The sequence below is a fragment of the Phascolarctos cinereus genome, unplaced genomic scaffold, assembly GCF_003287225.1.
Source record: "Phascolarctos cinereus isolate Bilbo 61053 unplaced genomic scaffold, phaCin_HiC Scaffold_726;HRSCAF=1367, whole genome shotgun sequence".
In the NCBI taxonomy this organism is placed as follows: Eukaryota; Metazoa; Chordata; class Mammalia; order Diprotodontia; family Phascolarctidae; genus Phascolarctos; species Phascolarctos cinereus.
The window spans coordinates 370,267,935-370,290,502 of record NW_027556098.1 but is presented as its reverse complement, the minus strand read 5'-3'; the positions used below and the strand labels follow the sequence as shown (position 1 = coordinate 370,290,502).

The window sequence follows — 22,568 nt, the reverse complement described above, 5'->3', positions numbered from 1 at the left end:
GTACCAAAGTCATGAAGATATAAAAGGCACCAGCTTGCCTAGACAAAATAGAAGGAAGAGAAAGGGCCACGTCTCAGGGCACCTCCTTAGTATACTCAGAGTTCTGGCTCAGCAGCAAATTATGGGGACTGAATTCAGTGATGAGTTGTATATAATCAGAAGCGAGCTCCTGAGAAATCCCACATGGTCCCCCTGGAAGCAGCAAGAGGATATTTGTCTGTGGGTAGGATGACTCCCATTACACTTGCCTTACAGTGAGGTTTCCCTGCCCTTCTTCATTTCCTGTCCCACAGTGAAGTTCCCCAGATTCCCCTTCCTTGCTCCATCGCCTTTTCTCTGATCCTCTTCCCTGTCCTGCACTGAACCTTCTCTAATCCTCCTTCCTATCGCGCAGTGATCCTCTCCTAATCTTCTCCCTTCTCTGCCCCAGAGTAAGCTTACTTTGTTTCTCCACTGGGGAGCTTTTTGGATCTTGCCCTGCCCCACAGCAAATCTTCCCTGATTGCCCCCCCCCCCCATGCCGCCCCACATGCTCTGCTGTGAACCTTTCCTGTGCCGCTGTGAGCCTCCTCCATTTCTTCCCTTGGCCCTTCCATGGACCTTTCCCAACAGGCAGATTCATTGTGGTAGAGTGGAAAGAGCACTGAAGATGGGAGACATATTTCCTACCTGTGTGACATTAGGCAAATGGCTTTTTTTCTCCGAGCTTCACTTTCTTTATCTATTTCATGAGGGATTTGGACTAGGTGACCCTTAAGGGCCTTTCCAGCTCTACATCCATGATCTCCTTCATTTACCACTCCCTTCTTAGTCTTGCCCCATGATGGTCAGGGCCAGGAACTTTTCATACCTCTCCTCCTTCTGCTCCTCCTCTTCCTCCCTCATTGCCTCCAAGCTGTCCATAAGCCCCAACCCTGTTTCCATCAGTGGCTGCTCTCTTTTTTTGGGTATCCCAGTCCCCACTGCCTGAGGGCTCTTCTCCCTTCTATACTTCCCTAACATAACAATATTTTCTGTTCAAATTCTGATCCCTACTCCCTACTACCTAATGCCTGGACTCATAGCCCTTATATGTTGTTTTCCCCCATTAGAATGTACGTTCTTTGAGCTCAGGGACTGTCTTGCTTACTAATATTTGCATCTCCAGCATTTAGCACAATTCTTGACACACAGTAAATGCTTGATAAATGCTTTGTTTAATCTATCTCATAGGTCATGTGCCTGACCTCAGCATGGCCTCCCCCACTTTTTGAAGTGGGAGGCACAGTTGCCATCACTATATCTTTCTTCAGGTGCCCTCTGGGCTTGAGAGGATGAGTTATTTAGCCCCAGATTCTACTCAAGCCTAGGTCTTATCGGAATTTGATGGCCTTGGTGGAGAATGGATATGATGACTAGCCCTGTTGGCTTCCCTCCACATTCTGAGATAGAATCTTCAGCAATCTCTCCAGGGCTAAGTTTGGGGCTCAGCCATCATCCCAGTCTGCTGTGGTCATGTCACAGAATTTAGAGATGTTAAGCCTTCTCTGAGGCCATCTTGTGCAAACCATAGGTGAAAGGAATCCCCACAATAACGAACTTGATAAGCCTCTGCCTGAAGACCTGTAAGGAGGGTGAACTGCTTCCACCCCTCCTCTTGGGGCAGCCCAATCCACTTTGGGACAGCTTTCATTGGGAGGAGTGTTTTCTGGACATCAAGCCTACACTGGCCTCTTTGCATCTTCTACTCATTGTTTCTCTACTCTAGAATCAAGGAGAATAAGTGTAATCTTTCCACCTGCTGGCCCTTTAGATAGTTGAACAAAGATATCGTGCCCTCCCTGGGCCTTCCCTTGTCTGGGCTAAACCTTCCTAGCTCCTCTGACGGATCTTCATTTGGCATGGCCTCAAAGTCCTTTGCCATCTTCTTTGCCCCCTCTGGCTCCCTCCAACTTATCAAGGTCCTTAAGCTCTGGTGCCCTGTTGCATTCTGACTTTCCCAGAGACCCACTCGCTACATGCAGCAAGCCTCAGATGTCTGTCCAGGCATGTCAGAAAGCATCATAGAGCTCCAGAGCTGGAAATGCCCTCAGAGGTCAGATTGGGGGACTTGAGTTGCTTAGGGTCACACAGTATGGGCAGTGGCATGATTGGGAATAGAACCCAAGTCTTCTGAATCCTAGTCTGGGAATCTTCTCTGCTCTATCATACTGTATTGTATAACTTTCTGCAAGGCTTTTTTTTCTTGTCCCTCTCCTTCCTTGTCTCTCCTTCTCCTTTTACCCAAAGCTCACAATTGTGGAGGCTTAGAGTCTGATTAGGCAGCCTTTTCTTCCTCCTGAAAATAATTTGGGCCCTCTTTTTTTCTTTTAACATTTTTTTCTTGATATCTTTTGTTTTCACATTGCCATCATTTCCAAATATATCCCTCCCTCCTCTACAGAAGGAGCCATCCCTTGTAACAAGGGATAGAAAAGAAAGGATGTGTGTGTGTGTGTGTGTGTGTGTGTGTGTGTGTGTGTGTGTGTGTGTGTGTGTGTATAAAGCACGTCAGTAAAACTAACCAACCGATTAACTGAGTGTGACAGTATGTGCATGTTCAACATTCATAGCTCCTTACCTCTGAAAGGAAGTGGGGGAACCATTTTCTCATCTCTTTATGGGGAATTCCTTCCTCTCTTTCTTTCTGCTCCTGCTACCTTTCCCCTCCCAGATTGGCACCTGTCTTGGCTGGCACTGGTAGCCTGTTAACACCCCACCCTTCTTCTTCCTCTTCCATCCTTATTAGGGGTAGGGTTAGGGATCCCCAAATTCTCCCCCCAGGGAGTATCTAGCATCTAGAGCCTTTTATTAAGGGAATTTGTTCTGTGAAGTTTGGATTCAGTCAAAGGGCTGCACTTGAGGACCAAGAGGGCCACATGTGGCCTTAAGGCTGCAGGTTCCCCACCCCTGAATTTTAGCCTGGTGGGAAGATAATTTATACCCCTAGAATAGCCAGAGGAAGGCAGAGCATGAGTCTGTGTTCCTTAAAGCTTTAGTGACCAGAGTCAGGGAGGGTCAAAGCAGGGTGGGAAGAGAAGACAGGGGGCCATTGGTGACACCAGGACTGGAGCCTAGGACTTTGATGAATCAGGAAGAGAAGGAGCTAGAGACAGGAAGGGCTGGCTTCTTATAGAGAGGAGGAGAGGAGGAGGAGAGAAGGGGAGAGGGATAGGCTGGTTCTTGGGTTAGGGGCTAGGATAGTAGAGAGGGAGTCTATGGGCTCATAAAAAGAGAATATGAGTTTGTTTAAAAAAATAAAAATCTCTAAGCCCTGCCCACTTCCCTTCAGACTCTGTAGTCCTGGCCTTGGAGAGATGAATGAAACTCTTTTCCAGGGGTGTCTCAGGGGAGCCCTGAACTCTGGAGGTACAGGGGCTGAGATGAAAATGAGTTTTTGTTGGAAGTCTTCCAAGCCCGGGAGTCAACTGGGATAGCTCTGACTTTTGGCCCCTTGCCACTTGCCTCTTCCCTCCTGGGTGGCTTCCTCAGCCACCGATCACCTCCTGCTCCCTTCTGGCTTCACTCCAAGGAGCTATGGCTCCTTGTCCTCAGATCATTTCTCCTATCCCCAGCCCAGTTGGGGCCTCCCTTGTTGACCCCATTTCAGCACTAAAGGCCATACTCTAGAGGGGTGGGCCTGTCCCTCTGGGCCTTCCCCAGGAAGGGCTTGTCTTTTAATACTGCAGAAGAACTAGGACCTCTGGCTCACAGCCCTGAAGGACCGCTTCAGTCTGACCTTGCTGGAGCAGAAATCACCTGCTCCAGGTGGTTCAAAATGAAGAGGTTCATAGGCATAGCCAGGCTTGTGAGAGGCAGCTCGATATGGTGGGAAAAGTGCTGGGCTGGGAATAGAGAGACCGAGGTTGGAGTTCCAGGCCTGCCACTTAGAGTCTGTGTGACCTTGGCTAGCCTCTGCAACTCTTTGGGCCTCCATTTCTCTCATCTGTCAAATGAGGGGTTGGATTCGATGATCAAGTTGTGGATAGAGGGCTGCACTTGGGGTCCACAAGGTCTGGGTTCAAATCCTGCCTCAGTGACTTACCATCTGTGTGACAGTGGGCAAGTCATTAAGTTCTCAGCCTCAGTTTCCTTGCTTGTAAAATGGGGATAATAATAACATCTTTCTCACAGGGTCATGGTGATCAAAACAAATGAGGTAATGAATGCCGTGTATGGTATTTTGTAAACCTTAAGTAGCTGGCTAGTATATAAATGCTAGCAATCTCTTAGATCCCTCCCAGTTTAAATCTAAGAGCCGATGGTTTATTGCCAAAATATACAGAAATCCTCTGGTTCCTGTCTCATCCTGTCAGCATTTCCCCTTGATTTCTTCCTCAGCTTCCTCCAGGTACTCTTTGTTTCTCCTCTATGGCCCCCCAATCCCTGTCTCGCTGAAGCCTCCTTAGCTCCCCAGTACTTAATACAGTGCCTGGCACATAGTAGGTGCCTAATAAAAGTTTGATTGTGTTTATTGACTTAGTTTTCTCTCCTTCCCCTCTCCCCCCATTCCCTAAACTGTGAACTCTTCTCATTCTAGGCTCATACCTGATGGTCAATTCTTCCCAGCATGCTGCTGGTCAGCGGGCCCATGTGGTATTCCAGAGCCTGAGTGAGAATGACACCCACTGCTTACAGTTCAGCTACTTCCTGTATAGCCGGGATGGTCACAGCCCTGGGGCTCTGGGAGTCTATGTGCGCGTCAATGGAGGCCCCTTGGGCAGCGCCGTCTGGAACATGTCTGGCTCTCACGGCCGTCAGTGGCACCAGGCTGAACTGGCGGTCAGCACCTTCTGGCCCAATGAGTACCAGGTGAGCTGGCCATGGCTGCTCTGTTGGATAACAAGCATTAAAGTTCCATCTGTGGCCAGAGTCAAGACTCTACCCATGTCTAGGATTTGGGCGGTCTATAGCTGAGGTTGGGGCTCAGTCTGACTGGGTGAGAATGCATAGTCATGAATTAGGAGTAGAGTCTATGGCTGAGGAATGGGATTGTATCCTTAGCGCAGTGTGGTAGAAAAATCCCTGGATTTGGAATCAAAGGACCTGAGTTCAAATCCCAGCTCTTCTACTTACTGCCTGTATGACCTCAGGCAAGTGTCTTGATGCTCTGGGCCTTGGGTCTCAACTGTCAAATGAAGCAGTTGCACTTGACTTCTGAGGTCCCTTCCAGCTCTAAAATCTATGATTCTGTGACCTTTGGGGAAAGTTCACCATCCCTAAAGGGGCTGAGCTAAGACCTTGCTCTTTAAATACCAAGTTGTACCAGGCCTTGGTGAGGAGATGCTGTTGGCTGCTCAGTGCTGGCTTCTAAAGCGGGTTGGTGGTCCTTCTTCTAGGTGGAGTCAGGGCTGTGGCAGGCCTGGGTTACAGGGCAGACAGAAGGGATTTGGGGTAATGTGGAAGGAGAAGGGTTGGAACGGAGGCTAGGGAGGGCCACTGAAAGGTGCAGGCTCCTCAGCTCCTTCAGGGAAGGAGCACTTACCTGCACTTACCACCCCCCAAATCCCAATACAGTGCTATGCACTTAAGCATTTGTCAATTGAATGAATGAAAACCTGTGGCTTATAGTGGTTGGAGGAGGAGCCGAAGGCTTTGGGGAGATGGGGAGGAGCCCTTTGCTACCAGGAATTGCTTTCGTCTTGCTCTTGTATCTTTAGCACCTAGAGTTGTACCTGACACATGGGGGATGCTTACTAAAGGTCTGATGATTGATTGATGGTGGGGCTAGGGCAGGGGGAGAGTTAACTCTGGGGATGGGAAGAGGTCTAGACTGTGAGCTCTGTGTTTGGGTCCCTGCTGCCCCAGGTGCTGTTTGAGGCCATCATCTCCACAGACCGCCGAGGCTACATGGGCCTGGATGACATTCTGCTCTTCAGCTATCCATGCGGTGAGTCCTCCAGGGGGTCTCCTGGGAGGTTGCTGCGGTGGGGTGGAGGTGGGATGTAGAGGGGACTGCCCCGTGGGTAATGGAGGGGAGGCTGGCTCTTCTGTTCTGCCTATGTTCCCATCCTCACTGCCTTGTGTCCTTGTCCCCTCTCTCCAGCAAAAGCTCCTCACTTCTCCCGTCTGGGTGATGTGGAGGTCAACGCAGGCCAGAATGCCACTTTCCAGTGCATGGCAGCTGGGCGGGCCTCAGAGGCTGAGCAGTTTCTGCTGCAGGTGAGAGGCTTCCCCTGTTCCCCACCCTGCCCCCACCCTAGGTCAGCTGTTCTTTCTCTCCTTGGTGGGCAGGGTGGCAGGTTCTCCTTCCTCCTCCTGGAATGGTTGTCCACCCTCCTCATTCCTGGTCGGCAGGTCCCCCAGCAGATTCTCTTTCTTTCTGGTGGTCAGGGCTCTGGGTTTGGTCTCTGGGTGGCCAGGGTGGTCTCCAAGCTTACCTTCCTTCTCCCCTAGCGCCAGGATGGTTTGATGGTCCCCGCTGCCTCTGTGAAGCACATCAGTCACCGCCGCTTCCTGGCCACATTCCAGCTGCCCGAAGTAGGGCGGGGGGAGCAGGATCTCTACCGTTGTGTGTCCCAGGCACCACGGGGTGCAGGAGTCTCCAACTTTGCAGAGCTCATTGTTAAGGGTCAGTGAACCCCTGGGTTGAATGAGAGTGAGAGACCTAGGTCAGACTGAGGGATCTGGGAGAGTCAGGCCTGGAGGGTGCCCTCTGGGTGGGTTAGGGTCAGTGTATGATTGGGGGAGGGAGACAGGGTCAAAGGGTTCCTCTTGGGTTATGTTCCCCTGCACCCCCCAGATCCCCTTAGGGATTTTAGAGTACTGGAAATGAGCAAGAGGTTGTTGTGGTTTCTCCCACACTTCTCTTTCCTGCCTACCTCCTCCTGTCCCCCAGAGCCCCCCACACCCATCGCACCTCCCCAGTTGCTGCGGGCTGGCTCCACCTACCTCATCATTCAACTCAACACCAACTCCATCATTGGTGATGGCCCCATTGTGCGCAAGGAGATTGAATACCGCATGTCTCGGGGCCCATGGGCGGAGGTGCACGCTGTCAGTATGCAGACCTACAAGCTGTGGCACCTCGACCCCGACACTGAGTATGAGATCAGCGTGTTGCTTACCCGGCCTGGTGAAGGGGGTACTGGAAAGCCTGGCCCTGCGCTCATCAGCAGGACCAAATGTGCAGGTGAGTGATGCTGGAAATGGGGAAGGGTGCATCCTGAACCTGATCTAGTAGAAGCCATTTGCAGATGAGTAAATGAGGCCCAGAGATATTAAATGATTCACCCAAAGTCTCACAGGGAGTAAGTAAAATCTGAACCCAAATCTTCTGACTCCAAGTCTGGTGCTCTTTCTGCTGGGCTACACTGTCTGTGTTGAGTCTTGGATCCAACAAAATTGTGGGGGGGGGATGCTTAACCTACTCAGGAGAAAAACTCTTTTTAAGTATCCTACTAGCCTGAATATATGTCACCCTTGTAGATAGATGGATGGCATTTTGAAAGTGAGAGCATTTTGAAAAGAGAGGAAAAAAAGATATATGCTGAAAAATCACACAAAGTATAGAATGCATTCAGGTTTTATCCAAGCCAGATTTGGGAGAAAAGTGTGGCAGAGATTTGTACCAATACTAAACTTTAGCAGTACTATTTGCTTGCAGACAGTTAATGTGCTAATTACAAATAGTCTTATTTATTCCTTAAAGTGGGTTCCTACAAGACCTCCATTTGTTGATACTTTGTTAGTAGTTACTGTTGGTATTTGATATTAATGAGGTTTTTCCTACTATTTTGAAAGACCCATGATTTCCTGGGTGGGGCATTCCCTGGCACAGATTGCCACAACTTCCTATCTCAGAAAAGGGTCTTTGTGAATTGCTGGGGCCAATCCCTTCCCCACCAACGTCTGCCGGTGGCCAAGCTTCTGGTGATGTGCACCAACTGCCCTCCTCACTGCTCGGTGATTGTCATCAGAATTGTGTCTGAAGCTTTCCAAGCTCAGCTGGTCCTGGTAGATCTTGGGGCTCAGCTGGCCTAGACTTTGAGAGGGTCTTCTCCATGAGACTGTGGAGGATGCTGTAGAGGATGGAAACGGAATTCTTTTGAAGTGATTCAGACTGGCTTTCCCCACCTTAATCTGACCCTGGGGTGGTGCTGTGTTCACGGTGGTCTACTTTCTCAGCTTCTGTATTTCCTTCTGGCTGATTAGTTCCCTCTCTCCCTTTCTCCCTGTGTTCTTCCCCATCTTACCTCCTGCCCTTTTGGCCCCATATTTGTCCCTCAGAGCCCATGAGAGCTCCCAAGGGGCTCGCCTTCTCTGAGATCCAGTCTCGCCAGCTGACCCTCCAGTGGGAGCCCCTTGGCTACAATGTCACCCGCTGTCACACCTACACCGTGTCCCTGTGCTATCGCTACACTGTGGGCAGCAGCCACAACCAGACTTTTCGGGAGTGTGTGAAGATGGAACGGGGCACCAACCGCTACACCATCAAAAACCTGCTGCCCTACCGGAACATCCATGTGCGGCTCATCCTGGCCAACCCTGAGGGAAGGAAAGAGGGCAAGGAGGTCATCTTCCAGACGGATGAAGATGGTAAGGCCCCCATGGTTCTGAGTGGCCTGGTCCCATATGAAGGGGCCTTCCAGGGCATTGGTAGAAGTCTTGTTGGATGAGTGCCTTGGGTCAAGGACTGCCTGCCTGGCAGTGGTTGAGGATGGGTCAAAGAGTAGGACTCAGTAGTAAACTGGTCAGCAGCAGGACTTTTGAGAGCTAGTTCCCAAGGGCTAGGAAGCAGAGTGTGTCCATTTTCTATCTTGTAACTCTCCAAGGTACTTTATATGCACCATATCTGCAAACATGTGTCTACTTTTCTTTGTATCTCCAGGGCTTAATACAGTGCCTGGAACACAGTAAGCACTTAATAAATGTTTATTGACTGATTGACTGAGAAAATGTAGCAGTGTGTAATGCTTGTGGACTGACTGATATGCTTAATACTGACATATTAAGGTCCACTGTTTACAAAGCATTGCACTAGATATTGAATGAGAGTCAAAGTTTAAAGAAGTTACTGTAGTTCTTTGCTAATTCTACCATGAATCAAAAAAGGGGCAATATCACATACTGGCATCCCCTTCCCTCCATTCATACAGCTACTACCGGAGTTCATCCCCTGTCATCTGGATTATTGCAGTGACTTTGCTGATTCTGGTCTCTTTCTTGTCTAATCCATCCTCCACACAGTGCCTTTCTAGGCATTTAGTAAATGTGTGTGTATTTATTGAATTTCTAAAGTCACATATCTGACTATGGTACTGCTCTGCTCAAGAATCTTCAGTGGCTCCCAGTTGGCTCTAGGATAAAATACAGAGTTCTAAGCCTGGTGCTGAAGGTTCTCTGCAGCCTGGCTTCCACTTACTCTTCTAATTTATATCATTTAACTCCCCCTTCACAATGGACTAATTGTTCTCTGACCTTGACCTTTCATCTCCAACTTCTGTGCATTTGCATAACCCTTTCCCCATACCTGGGACACATTCCCTCCTCATCTCTGCCTCTTAGAATCCTTATGTGACTTCAAGGCTCAGCCTAGGTGCCACCTAGGAAGCCTTCAGGTGTCAGTGCCTCTTCCATCTGCCAAATGCTCTTTGTATTTACTCATCTATATTGTATTTGTGTTGTGTTATGATCTCTAGGAGCTGGTCACCCTCAGCTGGCCACCTTCAAGTAAATTTCTCAGGGGCACAGACTGTTTCACTTTTGTTTGTGTTTCTCCAAGAGTTAGCACACTAGGGTATATACAGTAGGTGCTTACTTTACATTGGTTGAATTGAATTGAATGGGAGACAAGGTCCCTGCTCTGCCTCTTTGCAATTTACCATCCAGTTGGGCAGACAGTAATAATAATACAATAAGAAACAATAAAAGCCAACATTCTGATAGTGCTTTATAGGTTTTATTAAGCATGTGCCTCATGGCAGCTCTGCCAACTAGGTGGTACACATATTATTATCATTATTTTACAGAGAGGGAAACTGAGGCTCAGAGAGATTGTGACTTGTTTATGGTCACGTAACTCTAAGCTAAGCCAGGCTTCAAAACCCAGGTTTCTTGGGTCTAAGTCCAGCTTGCTTCATTGCCCCTCACGGTCTAGGTGTGTGCCAAGGGAACATGGAATCAGAACTCCAGTATCAGAAAAGACTTCAGAGGCTACTAGTCCAGCCCAGATCTAAATAATCAAACAGTCAATTTACAAAATCCTATTATGTGCCAGGCCCAGTGCTAACCTCTGTGAATACAAAGACAAAAGCAAAACAGCCTCCCCTCTAAGCATCCCCAATTAGTAGTCATCCAGTCTCTGCTAAAGCTCTCTACTGAGGTCTCTAAGGTATAAGGGAAGATATTACCCATGTGTTTACAGATGAGGAAACTGGAGCTCAGAAGGAATGAATAAAAAAATTATTAAGTGCTTACTCTGATACAAATACAAAAATGAGACAGTCCATGCCCTCGAGGAGCTTACATTCTAATAGGAACAGATACACACACACACACACACACACACACACACACACGTACATGCACACACATACAGGAGTATCCAGGGAAGGGTATTTTGGTTCGGAAAGATGTAGGGATGGTGAGAGTGGAGCCTTACTATAGGGAGATAGATTGATAATGTCCTTTCAAATAGCAATAGCAGTATTGATTGGATTATGGTTCCAGAATTGGAAAGCAAGGGGAGGGAGGGAGAGGATTGGGGTGGAGGGCGGGTGTGTGGCTGTTAAGGAGATGGCCGGGGAGTAAAGAGAATGACTATGTTGAGGATGAGCCTTGGATGAAGAACTCCCGAACTTGGTAGCAGGCCTTCTTCTTAGGCAATCAAATGTACTTTTTCAGCAATTGGAGTTATGGAGTCTTTGTATTATCATGTGGTCTTATTGTACAGTAGTCTTTTTTGAGAACAATAGGTGGCTAGGAGGATGGAACACTGAAAACCTGAGTTTGAATCCTTCGTTAGACACTTACTAGCTGTGGGATCCTGAGCAAGTCCCTGAGAGACATCTTAGCCTCAGTTTCCTCATCTGTGAAATAGGGATAATGATAGCCCCCATCTCACTGGATTGTTGTGAAGGTCCATGATAACTGTGTATGTCCCGTGCTTTGCAGTACTTAAATGCTATAGGAATGTTAGCTATTACTTATTATCCCATGGTCTTTGGTTTATCATGGCTTTTAGGTTATTATATAGTCTCTTGGATTGTCATGTATCCTATAAAGAAATGATGTCTGGAAAAGATGACATAAAAACCAAAAGGCAGCAATAAACCTTGCTGTGAAAAGATTGGCCTCAAATCAATTACTCTATCAGTAAGAATTTATTAAGTGCCAGGCGCTATGCTAAATAAGCTCTGCAGATGGAAAGGAAAAGAAAAAAGTCTCTGCCCTCAAAGGGCTTGCATTCTAACAGGGGGAGGGAATGTATATAAATCAGTGCACACAAGATAAATCCAGAGCCAATGGGATAAATACCCACTATTGCATATTAAATGAATCTATGCAGAATATAATATGCCATATATAAATATATGCATACATATACATGTGTGCACAAGACGCAATGCATATATGTACACATGCATAGCATGCGCACACAATGTGCATATACACAGTGCACACTCCTATAACACACACAAACGCATGCATATGCAGGTATGCATATATGTACACACTGTGCACAGCATACATATATGTGATATATTTATATAGTACACTCATATACTCCTACACAATATATGTATTCACAGTGTGTATGTACACATGTGCATTATAGATAAATATGCATAATCTGTGTATGTTGCCATAATACACATGCCTGTGTGTATACAAACACACACACACACATATGAATATTGTATACATATATACATATACACACAGACACACACATATAAACACACACATATATGAAAGAACAATTACTGTTACCCTAGACCCGGCTCTGCTGGGCAGCTCCTTTTCTTGCCTATCTACCTACCCTCCCCTGGACCTGCCCCTTGAACAGCTGGGGGTGGCCCCTTCCTTATTCTAGTCCTCTCATGCTTTCACCTCTCTGTGCCTGGTTCCTGGGTGGGTGGCCTAATCCCCTTCTTCCCCATTCGTGCTTCTGATCTGGATTCCCTTTTCTTCTCCTTAACGCATTAAAGCCTGACATGGGGCTTTTCCTTTTTCACTTAAAAAAATCTTAGTGCCCAGATTTATTTGGTCTTCCTCAATTACAATTATTGTTATTGTTCTAGTACACTGTCCTCGTAATACTGCGCTATCCTTCAAAACCAGAGGCCCTGGGTCGTAAATTGAGAGCTGGATGATTCCCTAGAGACTGTCAGCAGGCATTTATTAAGCACCTACTGCATGCTGGGTACTGTGCTAAGCGCTGGGATACAATGGAAGGGAAAAGATAGGCCCTGCCCTCACTGGGGGAGGAAGCATGCAACACCTATGTATAAACGCAATATAGACAGGATATATTTGAGACTGCTGAGTCCATTTTATACAAGAGGAGATGGAGGCACAGAGAGATTGAGTAATTTACCCAGGGTCACACAGCTAGTAAATGTCTGAGGCAGGATTCGAACTTGAGTTTTCTTGACTCCAAGCCCGGCGCTCCACCACCACCAGTGATGTTGCTGATTGTGTAATTTGAGTTTGTTTTTCTTTCTTTGGTTTTGACATCACCTTCATCGTCAGCTAGATCCCTCTTCCCTCCTCTCCTTTGGGGTCCTGGGGCCAGCTCTAACCCACTTGCTAGACCCAGTCTCAGGTGTTCAGCTGAAGCATTCATGCCTCCGAAACTGGCCACTACCAACCAGGACATGACTTATTGTCTTGTTGATTGTTTTTTAGGCAATTGGGGTTAAGTGACTTGCCCGGGGTCGCACAGCTAGTAAGTGTCAAGTGTTTGGTCTGAGGCCGGATTTGAAATCAGGTCCTCCTGACTTCAAGGCCGGGTCTTGTCGATTGTCTGGGCTTAAAAGACTGTTAGTAACGTAAAATAAACTTAAAAAAGATGTGAGTATGGGCATACTTTTTTTTTTTTGCCCCCAGAGAGCCTGATTGTTACTCATTGACCAGTTGAGTTCTCTTCCTTTGCAGTAATGAAAAAAGAGAGGAAGGAAGAAAGAAAGAAAAAAAGGAAGGAAGGCAAGAAGAAAGGAAAGAAAGAAAGAGAGAGGGGGGAAAAGCATTTCAGGCATTCAGACTTAGTTGATTCTCCTCCCCTTCCCTCAGTTCATCAGCTGAGTCTGACAGTATACTGTAGGCTATACAGCATTCCAGTCCCATAGCCCTCCATGAGGCTTTTCAAAGAGACTTTACCAGCCATAGTTGAAGAGAGGGTAAAACAAAACAAACTTAGAGCCTGGAATGTCAGGGTGTCAGGGCCCAGGGATCTTTATGCTGCAATACCCCTAAGCTGGCCATAGAGGCCAGTCCAGCTTTCTGGGCTAAGTGGCCGAATTGCTCCCTCTTGAGCCTGCAGCCCCATTCTCGTCTCTTTTTTCTACTTCCAGGCTGATACTATCCTAGCTCCTCTCATCAAATTCTGGGGTTAGTGCTTCCAGGAGGAACCTTGTCCTCCACTTGAGCAGGGCTCCACCTACTTCACCAGCCTCCTTTTGATAATTGGTACCTCCTGTCTCCCTGCTAGGCTGATAGCACTCCGTGCCCCGCCCCCCCCATTGACATATACAGTAATAACCACACACAATTTCCATGATTGTGAAGGAAAAGACCTTTAGAATTTTACATGAATCTATGCATTTCTTGCAACTTTATTTTTCTCTCTTGGTTGGCATTGAACCGGAGGGATCAAGGATAGGGATGGTCTGTATTACTAAAGGTGTTGAGAAGCAGCAGCAGCCTAGTGTAATGGAGAGAAGACTGAATTTGAAGTTAGAGGACCTGGGTTCCAATTCTGAAGCTTGTAAGTGTGCTCTTGGACAAGTCACATCCTCTGTTGGCCTCAGTTTCCCCATCTGTAAAATGAGGTGATTATACTTGATTATTCAGTCAACAAGAATTGACTAAGTACTCACTATGTACCAGGCACCATGCTAGGTACTGGAGGTAAAAGAGAAAAACGAAATGGCTCTTGCCCTCGGGGAGTTTACATTCTAGTGGTGATCTCTAAGCTCCCTCCCAGCTCTAAGTGTGTGATCCCAAGAGGAGGTAGAAATCCAGGGAAAGTTAGAGGGTCTTGGGCTCTCCTCTTGGGGTGCTACTTCTAATACTTGCAAGATATTCAGAACCCTCTCAAGTAGAAGGGAAATGGGGCATGGGGGAGTTGAGACTTGGCTAAAAGCCTAGAGGCTTTGCCTTGGCAGCACCCTCTTTGAGTCCTGCCCGGCTCCCTCCCTCTTATGGAGGTTGTTTCTGGGAGATGCCAGGCTGTGGACGACACAGAGCTGGAGCATAAACTGCAGACATAGCAAAAGCAGCTGTGCCTCCCCTGCCCCTTGCCTTCCTTTCAGAGGCCGGGCTGCCCCTTGGAGAGGCTCCTGCCCGGGCCTGGGGCTGATTCTCCTGTCTGTTTTAGGCTTCAGTCTAGGTGATGCAGTCGATAGAGTGCCAGCCTGGAGTTCAAATCTAGCTTCAGATTGTGTGACTGGGCAAGTCACCACCTCTTTTTGCCTCAGTTTCTTCATTTGTAAAAGGGGAATAATAATAGCACCTACCTCCCAGGGTTGTTGTGAGGATTAAATTACATTTGTAAAGCACTTAGCACAATGCCTGGCACATAGTAAGTGCTATATAAATGTTATCTTTATTTACACTCATTCATTCACTTATCTCTGTATTGATCTATCTATTCATTCATCCCTTTATTTACCTATCTATTTATTCATTTATCTATCCATTCATTCATTCCTTTATCTATTTTTTCCATTAATACATTCCTTTATTTATCTATCCATTCATTTATTCATTTATCTATCTATTCATTCATTCATTTATTTACCTGGAGGCTCCATAGTCATTAAGTAGCAAACCCAGGACTGAATTCCAAGCTCTTCTGTTTCCAAATGCAATACTCTTAAAAAATAGTTTTCAATGAATAATTATTTTTTTTAAAAAAATAAATTTGTATGGATATAGTTTGTTTTCATATTGCCAAAGTTTTCTTGATATCCTTCCCCTTCTCCCTCCCCTCTCCCAAGGAACCATCCCATACAATGAAGAATGTTTTTTAAAGAAAATGAGGGGGAAAAAAATCAGCAAAATTCATCACTATATAGAAAGATTCTGAAGACTTATGCAGCGTCCCACATCCCTGGCCGTTCTCCCCACCCCTCACCCCTGGAGTGGGGGCAGGTGTCTTCTTTGTCATTCTGCAACGTTCATGTTCACTTGTTTTACAGTCGCTCCTTCCGTTTCCATTGTCGTATTCATTATGTGTATTGTTTTCCTGGCTCTGCTTACTTTACTCTGCATCCTCTTTCCATGCTTCTCTCTTCATAATGTTCTTCGTTTCTTGCAGGAGAGAAGGGAAAGGGAAGGGATTTAGCATTCATGAAGCGCCTGTTATGTTCCAGGCAGTACGCTAAGCATTTTAAAAATATTATCTCATTTGGTACTCACAACAACTGTGGAAGATAGGTGCTATTGTGGCCCCATTTTAGAATTGAGGAAACTGAGGCAAACAGAGGTGAAATGACTTGCCTAGGGTCACATAGCTAGGAAGTATCTGAGGCCAGATTTCAACTCAAGTCTTCTTGACTCCGGGCCCGGTGGTCTATCCATGGGCCATCAACTTCCTTTTAAAGCATAGTAATGTTCCGTTCCATTCATGTAGCACATTTGGTTTAACCATTCCCCAATCTGTGGGCATCTATTTTATTTCTAGTTCTTTTGACTATTTATTTTCTATCCCTCCTAACTGCCCTGCTAGTGGAAGAAAAAAAAAAGAAAAAGAAAAACTCCTGATAACAAATATGTATAGTCAAACAAGACAGATTCGTACACTGGCTGTGCCCAAACCATGTATCTCAGTCCACACCTCAGTCTGTTACCTCTCTGTCAGGAGGTTGGTGACGTGTTTTCCCCATAGCTCCTCTAGAGTTGTGACTGACCATTACCTCCATTGGAGTTCTAAAGTGTTTTGAAGTTGTTTGTCCTTACAATGTTGTTATTGTGTAAATTGTTCTCCTGGTTCTGTTCACTTCCTTCTGCATCAGTTCACACGTGTCTTTTCAGGTTTCTCTGAATCCATCCCCTCCATCATTTCTTACAGCACAATAGTTATTCCATCACTTTTCTATACTATAACTTGTTCAGCTGTTCTCCAGTTGATGGGCACCTTCTTGGCTTGCAATTCTTTGCTACCACAAAAAGAGCAGCTGTAAATATTTTTTGTACATGTGAGTCCTTTTCCCCTTCCTTTGGTCTCTGAGGGTGTACAGGCATAGTTGTGGTATCACTGTGGTCAGAGGATATGTATTAGTGAGTTTGGAGGATGTTTTCCTGCAGCTGCCAGGCATGGCCCCCCCCCCCCCCCAGATGATAAGTTCTTGGAGGTTGGGAGCAGGGTCCTGCCTGTGCTCATCATAGGTGCTTGGTGAGTTTTTGACTCTAACAATCATTCATCAGCCTTTCTTGAAGAGCAGTTGACTATCTGGGCTCACTGAATAGCTTCCACCTCCCTCCCCAGCCTGGGAACAAAATCCACACTTAACTGGGGTGGCTCAATCCCAGTTTGAAGTTTTCCCCTAGGGGAACCTCATTATCAGCCTAACGATTAGAGCATTAGTTGGAGAGTACTTCTGGGTTGAGTGGATGCTGGGATGGTGTCTAGGGTCAGGGTCTGCTCCCTAAGCCAGGAGGGCACAGGGTGTGACTAGAGAACCTCCTCTCTCCTCAGTCTGCTGGGAATCCCTGGAATTCATCAATGGGGGCTGGGTGGTGAGGCAGGCAGCATGGCCCTGGAGGGATGACACATCGCTGTAGTTTTTGTGTGGATTGTTCCCTCGGCTCTGCATTTCTTCACTCAGCATCAGTTCATATTCAGTGTGTCACAGGGTATAAAGTGCTGGACTTTGCGTCACAGAGACCTGGTTTCAAATCCCACCTCAGACTCTGAGGTCATTACTTAAGTTCACTGGGCTTTGATGTCTCCACCTGCAAAAATAAGGGGGTTGGACTCAATGACCTCTTCAGTCTCTTTCAGCTCTAGATTTAGGACCTGCTACTTTTACTACTGGCCTCCAGGAAGGGGCCAGTTCCATGGCCAGGCATTTGGTGTGCTTGGGACATGGTTTCAAGATGGTGCCTCAGTGGGTCACTATCCTGTGGGGGCTCTGACCATTTACTATATCCCATGAGACTTGATTGATTACTAAGTAAACCCCTCCAGGACAGGGAGAGTGGAATTTTCCGGCATACAGGACATAAGCGTTAATCAAAACATCCGTTAAAAAAGATTCCATGTTGTGTGGTTGAGACTTGGGTTCTAGTTGTCCCACTGACCAGCTGTGATCTTGGGTAAGGCACTTGGTTAGGACTTTGTTTCCTTTCTATACAATGAGAGGGTTGAATTAGGTGGTCTTGAAGCTTTTTACTGCCTTTAGCAATCCATTTCTTTAAAAACATTTTATTAATGTTCTTCCCTCCATTCGCCATCTCTCTTACTTCCTAAAGACTCCTCCTTCCCAATAAAACCTCACCTTATAACCAGGAAAAATACTTAAGGAAAACAAATCAACATAGTGGCCATATGTGACAATGTATGCCGTATTCATCACCTCTCTGATGAGAAATGGGAAGCTGAGCATTCTTTTCTGCTGGAACACCTTGTCCTCTATGGTGGCCCCTTACCTCATTTAGTTCCAGTTTTTCTCCCTGGAAATTTCCTCTTTTAATCATCCAATCTGTCCCCTTGCCTCCCTGTGTTGTCCCAGGCTATTCCATAGAATTTCCAGCTGGTTCCTCACATTGGACACTCTATGTCCCATCTTTGCACTGGCTGAATTCCATACCTAGAATAAGCTGCTTCCTCACCTAATCCCTCTCTTCCTTTACAGTGAACCTCAAGAATCATCTTCTGAATGAAGCCTTTCTTGCTATCCCCAAATGCTAATGCCATTGCTCATAAACTGTTATTGTTATTATTCACTTGTGTCTGACTCTCTGTGACCCCATTTGGGGTTTTCTTGGCAAAGGTACTGGAGTGGTTTGTCATTTCCTTCTCCAGCTCATTTTATAGATGAGGAAACTGAGGCAGACAGGGTTAAGTGACCTGCCCAAAGTTATACAGGTAGGAAGTGTCTGAGGCAGGATTTGAACTCAGGTCTTCCTGACTCCAGGCCTGGCACTCCATCCACTGGATCACCCTTGTATTTATATTTATTCAGGCAATGCTTTTGCTTCATGTATTTATAGGTGTATTTGTTGTCTCACCTGTTAGGTATAAAGCTCCTTGTGAGCAGGGATCGTTTCGTTTTTGTCTTTAATATCCTTAGTGCCTAGCTCAGTGCCTGGCACATGGAAGTAATTTGATACATGCTTATTGGCTGAATAAGGCCTCTCCTGTTTTTAAATATTTCCGGGGAAGGGAAGCTCCCAATGCATCTGTGAGAGCTTCATCTCCTTTGTTGTCAACAAATTTCTCCTTTCTTCTGACCTCTATCCCTCCTGATTATAGCTGGGCTAATTGAGGTCTGGGATGGGGTTTCCCTTGTAGTTCCTGGAGGAATCTCAGCAGAGTCACTGACTTTCACCCCTCTGGAGGACATGATCTTTCTGAAGTGGGAAGAGCCCCTGGAGCCAAATGGCCTCATCACCCAATATGAGGTAGATATATCTCCTTGAGACTGTGCTTAGGGGACCACACCTTGGCCTTCTGGTTAGATACAGACCCATAGGCGTTGACTAGAAGCCTGGGGAGGCAGGGAGAAGAGATGGGTAGATGGTGGGAGGATCAGAAGGAAGAAAAGAAGTTGTCTTCTACAGGACCTTCTGATTCTAGGATTCTGTGGGATAGAGAGATGAGAGGCAGGAGTTGTCTAGATTTTGGGGAGAGGGGAGATAGAAAATTGGGGAGGTCATCCACAAAGCTCCAGTTGTTCTTCCTCCTTTAAACCCCAGTGGTCCCTGACAATGACACCCTCTTCTCTGTGACATTTTTCCCCCTTGGTCTGTCTCCAGATCAGCTATCAAAGCATTGAGTCATCAGATCCTGCAGTGAATGTTCCTGGCCCCAGGCGCACAGTGTCCAAGCTCAGAAATGAGACCTACCATGTGTTCTCCAACCTGCATCCGGGTACCACATACCTATTTTCTGTGAGGGCAAGGACTGGCAAGGGCTTTGGCCAGACAGCTCTCACTGAGATCACCACCAACATTTCTGGTGAGGAACCACCTTCCATACCCCCTAACGTAGGCCCCCAGTGTGGGGAGGGCTAGCCCTATCGACTGGAATATAGTGTGGGGACCCTGATGGAAGTCTGACATGGATCGGGACCATCACTGGATTGGAGGAATAGGAGGTAGAGAAGCAGGCCCTGGATGCTTGGGTGGTTATGCATGGGGGGGGGGATCTGGATAGAGGGGGTTACCCTTCCTCAAAATAGGCTATCATGCAATGTCCAAGGGTTTTTCATTTCTCATTCCATTTTGACCTATCTTTTCTGGTTTCTGAGCACATGTCTTGCTGTCCTTGGGAAGAGCTTTGTCCCTTCTACCTGGAGAGTCAGTCAGTGTCTATTTTTTGTTTATTTTCAGTGTGCTATTAGTCCTCCCAACACAGAGAGGCAGCATGGAATACCAGATAGAGAGCTAGTCCTGGAGCCTGGAAGCCCTGGGTTCATTTCCCATGTCTAACACAGGCTGTGTGACCTTGGGGGCATTTAATATCTCAGAACTCAGAACCCTCTAAGACTATGGTTGCAGAGAAGGTGACGACCTGCATTGGTAGGGGAAGTTTCTTCACCTAGGAGTTCCCTATACCAATGAAATCACAGATCTAGAACCTATCCCTGGCCCTTTTGGTACTTCCCAGAGGACTAGGAAGGCAGGAGACAGAGAAGCAGAGGACAGTGATGTCAGGGAGACTGGAGATGGGAGTGGTCAGGGAGGCTGGGGACTGAAGTATCAGGCATGCTAGGGACTTCTTCATCAGTGAAGGGTCAGGGGAAACAGGGTCAGAGAGGCCATGGTTCTAGAGGGATCATGGGGGTTGAGGGCCAAAAGAATCAGAGGACTAGAGACTAAAGATTTAGGGAGGAAATGCAGGATCATTGGAAATGAAGGAGCTGGGAGAATTCAAGAAAGTTGGATATGAAGGGGTCAGAGAGGTTGTAGATAGAGTGATCATGGAGGTTGGAGGCCAAAAGATATGGGGGGGAGGACTGGACCCTGAAGGATCAGGGAGGCAGGAAACTGGAGTGTTTGGGAGACTAGAGACTGACGGAGTAGAGGGGTCAGGGGACAGGGGGAGTCAGGAAGGTTGGATGGTCAGGGGTCACTGAGATCAGGGACAAAAGAATAATTGAGGCTCGAGAGTAAGGGATTGGTCAAACTGGGTTCTGAAGGATCAAGGAGGCTGAGGACAGCAGGGACAGGAAGCTTGGCTGTTAAGTGTTCATAGGTGTCAGGAAGGCTGGGGACCAAGGGATCGGGGAGCCTGGGGGATGAATGTTTGGGGAGGCTGGAGATTAAATAATCAAGAAGAGTGGGTTCTAGGGATAAGGAAAGCTGAAGATTGAAAGATCAGGGAGGCTAAAGGTTGAACATGTGTGGGAGTCTAGGGACAGGAGGGATCGGGAGCCTAAGGGAACAGACAGGTCAGGGACATAGGAGTCTAGGGGACAATGGTTACGATGTTTGGAATCCAGGGTGCTCTGAATGTCCTCAAACTTTTCCCCTGGCACCTGGTTCACTCCTCCCCATCTTTCCTTTCCCAGCTCCGAGCTTTGACTACGGGGACATGCCATCCCCACTGGGGGAGTCGGAGAGCACCATCACGGTGCTGCTGAGGCCAGCACAAGGACGTGGGGCCCCCATCAGGTAGGGCGGCTCATTGGGGAGGGCCGGGAGTGAGTGATGTTGGGGACAAGTGGGTCCTGTGGGACCTTTTCTCCCTCTGCCTGTTTGTTCTTTCTCTACCTTTGTCCTTTCTACCTGATTATATTCCTTCTCCTTTGATTCGTGGTTCTATTCTTTTGTATAACACTAGCTACCTCACCCCTTTCCCATGTCCCCAACTCCATTTTGATCTCTGCTCCTTCTTCCTCCTGGCTGGAGGCTGAACCCCGAGAATGGATTGTTTCCTGAGGGCCTGTGGCCTGGGAAGGAAATACAGTAGGGCTGGAGGAGGTCGTTTTCCTTCTGGAGGTTCTGGTTGGACTGCTGCTGTTTGGTTCCAGTCTTGATTTTATGCACCCCAGTGACTGAGGACTCTGGTCCCTGAGGTTTTGGTCACTAGAGATACTAGCGGGGGTGGGGAACCTCTGGCCTTGAGGCCAGATGTGGCCCTCTAAGTCCTCAGGGGCATCTCTTTGACTGAATCCAAACTTCCCAGAAGAATTTGTTCTGTACAACTTGGACTCAGCCAAAAGGCCACACCCAAGGACCTAGAACAGATTCCCCACCTCTGGATACTAGTCATTGAGGGTGGTGGTCCCTGAGAATACTGGTCACTGAGGACATAGGTCATTGTTGCTCCTAGTCGCCAAGGATATGAATCATATAGTTAAGTATTCATTGTGGATCCTGGACTCCAAGGATGTTGGTCACTCTGGATACCATGGACACCGATGGCTGAGGATAGTGGTTGCTGTGGACCCTGGTCGTTAAGGATGTTGGTACCTGTTGACCCTGGTCACCATCAGTGACAGTCTTTGAGGATGTTCACTGCTGTGAACACTGGTCATGTTCACTATAGACTCTGGTCACCAAATATGTTGGTCATTATGGACAGTGGTCATTGAGGATTCTAGTCCCCTGGACTTTGGTTACAGTGGTCACCTTGAGGGTATTGACTACTGAGAATCTTGGTCACTGTGGATCTTGGTGACTGGGAATGCTGATTGTCACGGACTTTGGTTACTGGGAACATTGGTCACTGTGGACATTAGCCATTGATGATGTAGGTCACTGAATAAATTGATCATTGGGAATACTGGTCATTGTGTAGTCACTGTCAATGTTGGTCACTGAAGGTGTTAGTCCACTGTGGATCCTGCTCATTCTGTTCACTATGGATTCCTGGTTTGCAAAGATGGTAGTCACTGTAGACTAGTATTAAAGAAAGCATTCCCTTGGACTTTGGCCATTATGGATATTGGTTACCAAGGCCGTTGGCTACTATGGATGCATTGAGGACATTGGCTACTAAGGATATGAGCCACTGTAGACCCTGGTCATTGAGGAAGCTGTACGCTATGGACTCTGGTCACTGAGGACTTTGGTCGCCATGGACTTTGATCTCTGTGAAACCTGGTTACAAAGAACATTGGTCAATATGGATATTAGTCATTGAAGACACTGGCTCCTGAGGGCACTAATCTTTGAGAATTTTGGTCAGTGTGGGATGCTGGTGTTGAAGACAT

General features: G+C 47.1%; 1 protein-coding gene across 2 annotated transcripts in view; it reads left to right on the top strand.

Moving 5' to 3' along the window:
* PTPRU (protein tyrosine phosphatase receptor type U) overlaps positions 1-22,568 on the top strand; it is a 105,097-nt gene that overhangs the window by 31,005 nt on the left and 51,524 nt on the right. For both annotated transcript variants that reach the window (XM_020983356.2, XM_078145518.1), the window contains exons 3-11: positions 4,559-4,830; positions 5,827-5,908; positions 6,065-6,180; positions 6,415-6,589; positions 6,857-7,150; positions 8,248-8,556; positions 18,701-18,810; positions 19,165-19,366; positions 20,922-21,024. In XM_020983356.2, coding sequence (XP_020839015.2) covers positions 4,559-4,830; positions 5,827-5,908; positions 6,065-6,180; positions 6,415-6,589; positions 6,857-7,150; positions 8,248-8,556; positions 18,701-18,810; positions 19,165-19,366; positions 20,922-21,024 — 1,663 coding nt within the window. The remainder of the gene's footprint in view (positions 1-4,558; positions 4,831-5,826; positions 5,909-6,064; positions 6,181-6,414; positions 6,590-6,856; positions 7,151-8,247; positions 8,557-18,700; positions 18,811-19,164; positions 19,367-20,921; positions 21,025-22,568) is intronic.